Source organism: Plectropomus leopardus, chromosome 21 (genome assembly GCF_008729295.1).
Source record: "Plectropomus leopardus isolate mb chromosome 21, YSFRI_Pleo_2.0, whole genome shotgun sequence".
Classification (NCBI taxonomy): Eukaryota; Metazoa; Chordata; class Actinopteri; order Perciformes; family Serranidae; genus Plectropomus; species Plectropomus leopardus.
The window spans coordinates 8820955-8832386 of record NC_056483.1 but is presented as its reverse complement, the minus strand read 5'-3'; the positions used below and the strand labels follow the sequence as shown (position 1 = coordinate 8832386).

The window sequence follows — 11432 nt, the reverse complement described above, 5'->3', positions numbered from 1 at the left end:
CACATTACACACACCTGATCTATTCTCATGCTTAGCAGAGCATAGCTGCGTCAACACACCAATTCACATATTATTCAGCAGTATTTAGATTCCAGCTGAATGCACAAAGACAGGCAAACAAAAGCAACATGTTAAAGGACTTTTATTTGGGAAGATGAAAACAATAAAATATAAATAATATTCACAGACTTTTTCATATGAAAATATTTTTCATTTCCTACCTCTGCCTTTAAAAACAAGTAAATGATGTATGCTGAGAGCAGTTATTTGCATCTGCAAACAAACTAAAGAAAAAGAGCTTTAGCTAGGAAGGTCCTTAATTTATTCAACATAAAACCAACATAAAAAAAAACTTAAGAATTTTATATATATTAAATATTGCACTTTATATCACCACTTAAAAACGTCCAAATCCTGCCCATTAAAAAATTGAATGCTAAAATGAACTGCAGGTTGTTAACGCTGTCATTAACAATAACAATCAGCTGTGACAAATCCCCTAAGGATACTAATCAGGCTGGTGAAATGTAAGAATACATTTGTTTAATGCATACTAAATAATAAATCCCACTGTTTATTCACTTTGCGCTCCACGCCCTCTAAGGGAAACAACTGAGAAGTATAATGTGGAAAGATTTTAATTGAATTGTGCCATCATAGGATTTTAGAGCTGATGTGCACACTGAAATTTTTAAACAGTCTGATTAATGTTTGTTTTATGAGACATGTCTCTGTGAATTGCTGTTCTGCCTGTTCTGGGCTCCTGTTACTGGCTGCAGTTTAAATCCCTGTTAGGGGCATGACAGGAATGTGACTCGGCAGAGTGAGAATGGGCTGAGGGGTAGGGATGGAAACTTCAGCTCATTTTGTTGCTGATTAATCTGAGGTTGCAAAACAGACACACTGGTCTTTTAATAGAAGACCGAGTAAAAATACTTAAGAGATAGTTCAGATTTTTTAAAGTGGGGTTGTAGGGGATATGTAACCATAGACAGGATATTACACACTTTAGATGTCAGTCAGCAAAGCTCTGGTTTGGAGAAGCAGGCAGGAGTACGACATGAAGGCTAGGCATTGTACTGCTGTGGATGAGTCAGCACAAAACGTATTTTAGCCACTTAAAAAAGTCGGTTGGAAGTAGGGTGAATTTTTTTCGGTGGCTAAAATATGTTTTGTTGCTGACTCCCTTTCAGAGCAGCAGCTTAGCTTCCATGTCAGACTCCAGCCTGCTTCTCCAAACTGGGGGCATGCAGACTGACATCTCCTGTTTGTAATATACTGTTCATGGATAATTATTCACACAACCTCACTCAATTTTTTTTAAACTATCCCTTTAATTTCTTGTTTATTCTTAAAAACATGCAATTTGCAGCAAAATTATACAAAAATCTTAGTTGCCCCTAACTGAATGAAGTGTGTAGATTTCTTTGTTTTGACATCTCTGCATCTAGATTCAGTTTTGTTGTTGTGGCCTGTGTTTATGTTGTTGAAATGGAGTTCATTTTTTTGCTTAATTGTTTCCATCCACAGCTGAGCCTTTAGGGCAAACCTGTCCAGTGGAGATCCTCTGCGCTACTGGAAACTCAGCACCGCTTGTTTTTCAGAACGTTGAGTCCTTTCTGGTTCTTCGTCTTAAACGCCATGACAAAGTGGTGAGGGGCGATTTTGCCCCGGCCCTCCTCGTCCACCTGGCCCATGAAGATGTAGTTCAAGCCTGGTGAGGTTACACAAAAAAAACCTGAATGCAGTGGCGGAACGGCAGAGACATTCAGGGAGGCCAAATATCAGAATCTCCACACGGCAGGTATGTATACCATATGTTTATATGAGTACATATAAACATATTTAATGTTCTGACTGTTTGGACAGTGAGTTCTGCCGCTCACCTCACACTTTGGGGCGAGCTCTACCAAATGAGCGTGACGGCACAGCAAAAGAGGCAAACTCAGAGCCTTAGGTTATTCAAAACAGTCAACCAGGAGCTGCATACTTATCGTCATTAAGATATGGATCTTTATTGCCAATTTGATTTCGCATTTTGCATGCGTGAACTCACCTCTCCTGATAAATGGACACTTCTTGCACAAGATAATGATCTTGGTACTCATGGTCTTTCCTGCCTGCTGGATGGCCAGGCTGCCTTCTTTGTACACGTTGATGATAGAGACAGTGGCGTACATGCTTCCTCCTCTCATCACCGCAGTAATTACAGTCCCGGTTATCACTGTCAGAAACACACAAACAAAGTACTGAAAATTTCCCTAAAATAGTAAAGAGAACATACATGCCCTTCCTTCACACTATACTTAAAGGTCCAGTGTGTGGGGCTTAGACGGCAGAAATGGAATATTATATGATAAATATGCTTTCCTAAGTGGGCCACTTCCTTTAAGTCTGCCATGTTGTTTGTACAGAAGCTCAGAGTGGACAAACCAAACATAGACAGACTAAAGAAAGGGCCATTTTCTACTCAGCCACTGTAGTTATCATACAAACTTGAATAATGGGAGAGGTTTTAAGTGGTTGCAATCTGCATCCTCACCACTAGATGCCACTTAATCCTACACACTGGACCTTTAACACACTTCTTTAAAAACAAGGTTAAAAACCTCGACATTCCTACATAGATGTTAGTTTTAATTTCTGTAAACAAAAAAATATCACAAACAACAGAGCAAAAGCCAAAACTTTAAGCACAAAAGTATAATAAGAATTTGAAAAACCAAAAGAGTCAAAGAAGATGTTTCTGGCTCACACCAGACAGACAATTAATACGATTCTACAGCCATGTGAGGCTTTACTTATGCAGAAAAGTGCTATGAGCTAAGAGCTAACTTAGTAACATGCTGTTGGGAGAAGTTTTCCTTCACGGCTTACTGCAAGAAAGTTTAAGTTAAGGGAAAAAAATCATGTTGTGCTGGTTACATCCTCAAAGTGGCAATGCTAACAAGTGTTTACTATTATCACTATTTTAGTTTGTTTTAGTTATTTTAGCATGCTGACAATTGCTACTTAGCACTAATTACAGGCTAGTGGGAATGTCGGGGATCAAAAAAGTTATTACAATTAATCCTGAAGAAAGCTTCAGCATCTGTACCAAATATCATGGTGATACATCTGATAGTTGTGGAGACATTTTAGAAAAAGTGAACCTTATTGTGTTAATCAGACCAGTTGCCAGAAAAAAGTATTGGTATGGTACCTTTCTGCCAATCCCGACTATATTCCATTTGCAGGTTTCATATGTATCATAACAACATTTCTAAAGTGGCATAGTATATGAGTGGACTTGAGTGGACTGGTGATTAGGAGGTGGAAAGGATGAAGGGTGGTTTGTCACGTAGGCTGCATGGCTGCCAAGCTGCAGATCACTGTTCGAGGAGGAATTAAAACAACAAAACCGGTTGGGATTTAGCAAGTCATTGTTGTGTTTCCAGCTGCTTTCACGCACCAAATATTGCTGTTTTTTCCAGCAGGGCCCACAGCCATGGTTGCTTTTTACTGAGAAATAGCTGTTTTTTTCAGTTGGTAGGTGCCCCTAACTGGATATTTTAAAACATTATCCTTTCCTAACCAAAACTTTTCGTGCCTCAGCCAAAAACATGTTATGCAAAGGGCTGCTGAAATGTAAAGTTTCAACATATCTGTAACATAATAGTGTGCAAATGTATGTGCAAGTGTTTCTGTATGAAAATTCTGACAATTAAAACAAGATTAAGTCAAGATAATCCGCTAAATGCGAAAAATGTCAACCCGGCTCTGAAGAAAATGTCATTGAATCACCATGAAATTTAGGAATGTAGAGTTAATGTTTGTAACTTGAAGAAGTTCCAGTAAATGTTTCAACATCAGAGAAAGGGGAGCCTGGAATTTCACCTAAAAACAGCTGTAGTGAAAGGAACCTCCTTTTTTTTATTGTCATCATCAATAACCTCATAAAATATGTGAACCGTGTGCCTATGACTTTTCACTTCTTGCCTGTGAAGTGCAGCCTGTCTGTAAAAATGTCATGGTGAAATAACAGCATGGACTCTCAAAATCTCCTTTCTGGCTTTAAGCGCTCCCCTTTTGACCTTTTAATGGCTCTTCGTCCATGCGTGAGCTATTAGCTCCTTCTCAAAAACTCAGAAAAAAAACATCAAGGATATCATTTACTGTAATTTTAAGACTTTCAGAGATAAGCATTTCCAGGATACGGCCCTGTCTGTGACAAGGCCAAGTTAAATATGTGACATGATTAATAATTGTCCAGCAGACAGCTAAAATGATTTGCATGTGAGCTGAGCAGAGGTCACTTGATGTTATAGACTGTCCGGTCTGATATAGAGAAAAGACCGATAGCACCTCAGTGCTTTCATCTCCATAATTATTTTGGCACATTGCATCAAGTAAGAAACAGGACTGAAAATTTGAAAACTTCATGAGAAATAATCCTACAGGATAATTTGTCTAAATGCAGAATGGCTACTGACTACAATTCTTTTTTTCTCTTTGGTTGTGCTAACAAATGTGACAATGTGCAGGGTAAAGTTTCAGTCGATCCTTGTTTAGTCTGACCAAGTCTCCAAAAATACGTTTTGTTGTTTGGACCTGACGTTTAGCAGTGACAGTGGAGCCAGTGGAGTGAGAGGGAATCACGTTTCATTCAACATGAACAGAATTCTTCACACTGATGGTACCAATATGTCTGGATTTCCCATACTGTTTCATTTCCTGACAGGGATGAGAATAGCCAGAGGACTCCCTTCCTCAGTAATGTTATTGCATCGAACGGTCCCGTTACATAAACCAGAGAACTGCTTTTGACAATTCAAAGTGCGTACAGTCACATTGTTAGATTAAACAATACCAGCAGTAACGGCTTTAAATTTTGATTAGACAAAATATTTTCAGTCTTGCCCGTTCTTTAAGACATGATGTCACATACTGCGTGCTGCCGTCGCCTCCACATCACATGTTGACTTTTTCCACATGCACCACCACGTTGGTCGCCTTATCCTCCGCTCCCGATGTAAATCCAAGTGAACTCTTTGAAATGCCAATCTAACACATGTGGTAAACATCTCTGGGAGCAAAACATCAGAGAGCGAGAGAGTAGCAAACGGAGGCCGGGCCTGAATCAACACACTCATTTATCAACAGTTCGCCCACAGATTGAGGCCGAGTTTGCGTGAGTGTTTACACTGGAGGTAACTGTGTCCTACTGTATACACTCCTCCACTTCCTGACAGGTTATCAAGGAAGTCTTTGAGATGCGCAGGGAGAAATCAGAGGAGTACAGATAGTGACATGACTAAATGGGTTGTTAGGGAAGATTTGGCGACTGACGCTGACGTATATCTTTAAAAAATCTGTCCAGTAACCGTAAATACACTCAATAATAGCATTAGCAAAGCTGGGACATATCAGTGACTGTGTGTGGCTTAAATAAATTGCAATAAGCTCTGATGTTCTTACCAAAATTGCTGGAGCAGTAATTGCTCTCAAGTGTTCCTCGTCTTTTGCATTTCTGCTGGCACAGGGCGACGGAGTACTTCAGAGCTGCAGAGACATAAGCAAAAGAAAATTCAATCCCTTTACTTTTGCCTGCCAGTGATGCAAGTGTGGACGTTATGGTTGCATCTGTTCCTTCTGTGGTTTATTTACAGAATACTCTCAGTAACACAAAAGTGTCTCCTAATGAATGGCTGTCAGCCTCTGAGACAATGTGCAGTGTGCAAAATAGTGAGATAATGTGGCGGGCGAACATCTGTTTTTAGAGTTGGAGATAGTTAAGACTCCATTGAAAGTACAAGGTGACTGTCTAAATATTATTCTTACTGGAGAAAGGGAAAAGTCAGGAATGATAAGCCAACCAGAGAGCATTGTCAGAGTATGACATCATGGCGGGGAGGCGCCAAAATAGCCTGGCTTGACTAAGGGAAAAAACAGCAGTGTGTGGGAACGTGAGTTTGGCCATGAAACTGAGCTGTGATTGCGGGCGCGGGCACATGCCCACACTGTATGTGAACTTGTGTTATGTACACAAGAGGGATGTGAGCATAAGACAGTTTTAGCATATGTTGTGTTTGAACATGTGCTTCTGTTGGCTGCATCTTTAATGGGACCTGCAGTCTCCAGTACGGTATGTTCTCTTCACTCTGCAGAGGAGGAGGATGCATCACAACTGCAGGTGAAATTGTGGAGATTGACTGACTTTATTTTTGTTTCAAAGACCAATTTTACCCATTTTATGTAAACAGAGTATCTGTTATCATCGAAGCTGCTATTCCACAGCCCTGATTGAGAAATCTTAACTTTAGGCAGTGTACAGACGACTCGAGCAGTACACTCCACTTGCCCAGATTTGCTATCAGAAGCAGATTGCAGAAGTCCCTTGCGTTTAACCCTTTAACATCTGTTTTCTTGTGTGATGTTTCACAAGCATTTAAACCTTTGCAACACTGAGCATATTGGTTTGACTTTGACTAATCAGCACCTTGGCATGAAATTTCCCGCAAATTTAAAAAAAAAGTAAAAACTGATAAGAAAATTACCTGAAGATTAGCTCAAAATAAAGAGAGAAAATCATTAGAAAATGATCATATAACTCAGGAAAAATACCAAGTAAACTACATTTATGATTATGATAATTATCAAGAATTATTATTTCTATTTATTACTTTTTATTTTATTTTAGCACTTTTTCCAGGTTATTTCTTGTTTTGTACTTTAACTTTTTGTTTTGGTTTTTTTTTGTCTGCCAAATTTCAGGTAATTTTCTTTCTTTCTAATTTCTTGGTCATTTCTGGGTAATTTCGCTTTCTTTTTAGTTGCTCATTGCCTGCTTTCCATGTTTTCAAAAGAAACAAAGCAAATTTGCTCAGGTTTCAAAGGGTTAAAGTGAACCACACGTGTTAGAAAGAGAATCCAGCAGTAGAAAGAAAGCCAGTTTGTCTCATAGCTACATCAACAAACACAGATGTTAGTAGTCGACCAGCGTTTTTTATTAGATAAAAGTTGCTACCTACGTATGGGCCTGGTGGTGACTGGCTGTGTGGTAGTGGTGGGTGGTATCGTGGTGGTGGGGAATTTCTTTGGTCGGAACTTGTAGTGTCCAATGAAACCGTCTGCGGTCAGACTGAGATCTGACAGGAACTGGATGAGGAGCTGGTTCCCGTCTGAGAATACAGGCCTGCAGAGAAACGCAGCCGGAGTGTAAACTGAGAGGAGCTCATAGGATGGATGTTTTAGTGAGAATAAAATGTTCATGACAGAATCACCTACGCTGGGGGGCTGTCTCCACAGTATTTGCCGATCCTCTTGGCATCGTTGATCTCTGCTCCGTTGAAAATGGAGACGTGGTCATAGCGGCAGTAGTTGTCTCTTTCCACATCAAACTTCTCGAATTTGACTTCAATGATCTGCAGCAGGAGACAAACCGCAAAGAAAATCTTCTTTCATCAAGCAAAAGCTTGTAATAAGGCTATTGGAGTATTTGATTAAAGGGTGCCCCCATCATTTGTGGGCTGATGTAGTCCTGTCCACACCCATTACACACTGAGCCAAGAGTACTCCACCAATTTAGCATGACACTCCTCTAATAATGTTTGCAGTGCTGGACGTGGCACATTCAGAGCCCAAGGCAGCAGCAACCCCCCCTCCCATGTCATCTTTTAATCATCTTTTATACCTATTGTGTTGTTTTATATTTATAATAAACAAAAAATGTATAATTGGAAATCAACAAAAAATAAACTTAACTAAGATATCTAATAATAATAATAATAATAAATAATAATAATAATAATAATAATAATAATATTTAGGTAGCCTCTGCGGTCCACGGCTGGATGTTTGACTCATTAAGGACAGTTTAAAAGAAAAACAATAACATTTATACAGAACTATGAGAACTAGAGGTAACCTCGTTTTTTTACTACACTCATTCTTGTTGTTTGTTGACACTTGGCGCCGACATCCACAATTCAGGGGTTGTTATGCCAGCCCACAAAAAGCTTCATACAACTTTTTTTCACATATATAGTATTCCCTAAGACCTGTCACCAGACTGCTATAACTTGTTGTACATGTTTTATGCTTTATTTCCTAAATGAGACTAATTTCTTTAACTTATACTCATGGACATATGGAAAGGAGGTTAACATTTGAATCTAGGTTAGGTGTACAATAGGCCAGTTTCCCCAAATCTGTATTCCTTTCCAAGGCTTTTCTTGTCAGAACTTTACATGTACAACTGCCTTTTTATTAAAAAACAGTAAGGATGCATTAAATTATTACAGTCTGACCTGGTTCCTTGGTGCCACTATGTGCCAGGAGCAGGTGACACCAGCTGGGTAGTCCTTCTCCGGCCAGTTGGGTGTTTTGAAAGTCCCTGAGGGTTTGTCCAGTCTTCCTCCACAGTACTGGTCCCCTGTAATGACTCAAGTTAATCTTGGAGTGTCATCAGGAATAATCTTCGAAATATCTTTCCTGTTTCTCATTCATCACTATTTTCAAGACAGGAAAGGGCATGTGATCCTGCAATTAACCACTTCCGTATTACCATTTCTCATTGCCCTCTTTGTCATTATGTGCAGCCTAAGTCACTCATTAGTCCCGTGCAGCAGTGAACAGTTAAAAAAAAGACAGCTTACGTCCAAGCATCTGAGAAACATCAGTTCAATAACCGCACAAGCTTGTCACACTGGCAGAGAGCTGAATTTTTTAAAGACATGTTTTCTTTGTAACATACACTTAGGCTGATGTTTCCTTTACAACGTGTCTGAGAAAGAAGTGCAATTTGTGACAAGAATAGACACCTAACAAATGTTGTGCAGTGCAGTTTTGACAAAGAGACAAAACAATCTACCTGCTACCGTCAATTGTGGAAAAGCCAGGCAGGCTGGTTAATAGATGTTGTCCATGCAGCTGTCAGCTTCTTGGATACAGTGAACCAGCCATTAAAATTCCACACAAAAAACAAAAGACGTGACTTTGCAACCCTGCAGAGAGGAAGAGGCTCATCCAACACTAAGTGTTACTTCTGACCTTTTCTGACCTGTGCCTTCGACTAAGGCGCTCCAAAAAAACGTCAGTGAGAAATTCCACATTGTACTGCGAGAAGTGTTAAGATATTCCTCCCTTTTTGTCCTCTTGCTGGAACCATAAAACTTGGACAAGTGAAACCCCCGAAGGTCACTGGATTGGACTGAGCAGAAGAAAAACTTTTGTTTTTCTGTGTCTGCATGCCTTGAAAGTGTTATGCAAAGGAATTCTTCTGAAGGAGATATATAGTTTCTCCTTGCACCATGCAATGACCTCAATGAAGCCACTCCTGTTATACAGCCTTGTTAATTTGCTTTTTAAAGACTGACCCTGTGCCAACACAGACACACTCCCAGGCCAGCATCAGATTCCTTTATGAGGGTGAAGCCATGGCTGAGACACAGTCCCACGTGGCTCATGCTGAAGTAGCAGCAAGATATTTTCTACACAGGTACAACCTTGGCACTAATGTGTGTGACAGAACCAGCATGCCTAATCTCAATCTCCCCATGTTTGCCTACCTCGCTCATGTGGGTGGGCAGCAGAGAAAACAGCCAGGAAGCCACTCCCAGCTGTGTTGGCATCAGATACCATCTGCAGGAGCATCTTGTTGCCCGTGGAAACCAGGGCTCCCGGTGTGAACGTCCCACAGAAGCGACCAAGTCTTTGGCCACTGACATGGCCACTGTAAACGTCCACATAGTCGTAGCGGCATAGATTGTCGCTCTCCAGGTCAATAAAGCGGAATGACAGGACCACTACCTTTCCCTCAGGGACCTGGGTGGGAATTTATAGAGGGCAGTAAGGGTCTCACATGATTAGAGTTATTACTGAGAACAGTAAAATGTCAATAGGTAACACTTCCCATAAATGTTGGCTTGTTACTTTGATTGAATTTATCTGTGACATGAAATCATAAAAATTATCCTCAGTGAAATTTAGTAGCTGTCAGTTCTGTCAATATGTAATAGGGGTCGACCGATATCGGTTTTTCAGGACCGATAACCGATATTGGATATTTGGAACCAATATACCTTTACAATAAAAATGAAAATATTTCCGTCCAAATTCCGAAACTCCAACAGAAAACTTTATTTAAATGCCTTTAGCAAATGTTTCATCGAAACAGAAACTTTCAGCTTCATATACAGAAAGTTCCTTGCGACTTTTTTTTCTAAAGTTCAGTGAAAATTTAAATGAAAACTGAATAAAAATAGCTCCCTGAGGTTTTACAAAGTAAAAGTTACCCCCATGCTGACACTTTGCATGTTTTGCAGGCTGCCTTTCCTGGTGTTGATTGAGTCTAATGTGCACACTTTCTCATTAATTAATTTATTCAGCCATCATTAAAATAAAATGCTGATACAAATAATCAGTAAAATGCCAAATATTGGTCTGATAATCAGCCAGGCCAATAATCTGTCAACCCCTAATTTGTAAAAGTAGTGGTAATAATAAATAAATGTCAGTGTTTAGGATGAGGCACCTACTTAAACCAGTAAAGCATTGGTCTCCACATGTGATTTTATATCATATTAACAGAATTTTATCAGTAAAGCAAAATGTAGCTTGGTAGAGTCACACTATGACCTTGACTGTTGCCATGTCCAGCAGCCATTCAGCAAAAACTGCCTTAAACTGGCTGTGGTTAAGTATTTTTAGAAGGAAATGAGAAGTTTGGAGTTAGTGAATCATACTATTATATTGTGCAGCTGTTTGATGTGTTTTAATTTCACCATCATCATTATTCTAGGCTATGGCAGGAAATCAAAAACATGTGAATATGAAAGTGGACTCACCGTGATCCTCCACACACATTTGGTATTTGGAGGGTAAACTCCTGGGTACCCCTGGCTCCCGATTACTCCAGATTCCCCTGTAATGTTTCCTCCGCATGTGAAGCTTGGTCTAGAGGAGGGAAAGAATGTTTTCTATTTTGCAAAATGATCAGATGATGATGTCAAAGCAATAACCATGTCTAAACGTTAACGCCAGTCTGCGGTTGATTTAAATTTAATTCAATGCGCCATATGTCCTGAGTGGGGGGCAGCCCGGACTGCAGATTATTCCTCTAATAAACTCCAGTGCGCTGACGCTGCTCCCCCACACGCTACATGAGATTCCTGGCACCTTACTCACTCATAATTCTTTCAAATTAATAATAATTTTTAAAAAAGTAAATAAAGGTGTACCTCCGCTGAGCCTGCGCATAGACCTCTGTCAAAAACAGGAGACTCCATGCGCAAAAAACACTGCATGTTCTCCACATTGTTGGGCAAACGGAGCAGCAGGCTCTTCGCCTGTTTTCGCCCCGTGGCATGAATGGCATTGTGTTCAGCAGCTCAAACGCTGGAGGAAAGTAGCCAGGAGTTCCTGCAGGGAGTTTCAGTAACTGCAAGCCGGAG

General features: G+C 40.1%; 1 protein-coding gene across 1 annotated transcript; it reads right to left on the bottom strand.

Annotated features, from left to right (window-relative positions):
• Positions 1-1509: 1509 nt before the first annotated feature.
• On the bottom strand, positions 1510-11431 carry pcolce2b (procollagen C-endopeptidase enhancer 2b). The gene is made up of 9 exons (XM_042510836.1): positions 11220-11431; positions 10827-10935; positions 9549-9804; positions 8289-8413; positions 7267-7403; positions 7011-7174; positions 5458-5541; positions 2057-2224; positions 1510-1714 (listed from the first exon to the last, which is right to left on the bottom strand). The coding sequence occupies exons 1-9, from the start codon at positions 11354-11356 to the stop codon at positions 1584-1586; spliced, it is 1311 nt and encodes a 436-aa protein (XP_042366770.1). The 5' UTR covers positions 11357-11431; the 3' UTR covers positions 1510-1583.
• Position 11432: the final 1 nt, after the last annotated feature.

Bases quoted from the DNA above. Each gene is read 5' to 3' on its own strand.
- pcolce2b (XM_042510836.1), bottom strand. From the start codon at position 11,356: ATGCCATTCATGCCACGGGGCGAAAACAGGCGAAGAGCCTGCTGCTCC. The intron at 9,805-10,826 runs GTGAGTCCACTT...ATTCCCACCCAG, and splicing joins AATGTGTGTGGAGGATCACG to GTCCCTGAGGGAAAGGTAGT. The intron at 5,542-7,010 runs GTAGGTAGCAAC...ATGTCTCTGCAG, and splicing joins AGTCACCACCAGGCCCATAC to CTCTGAAGTACTCCGTCGCC.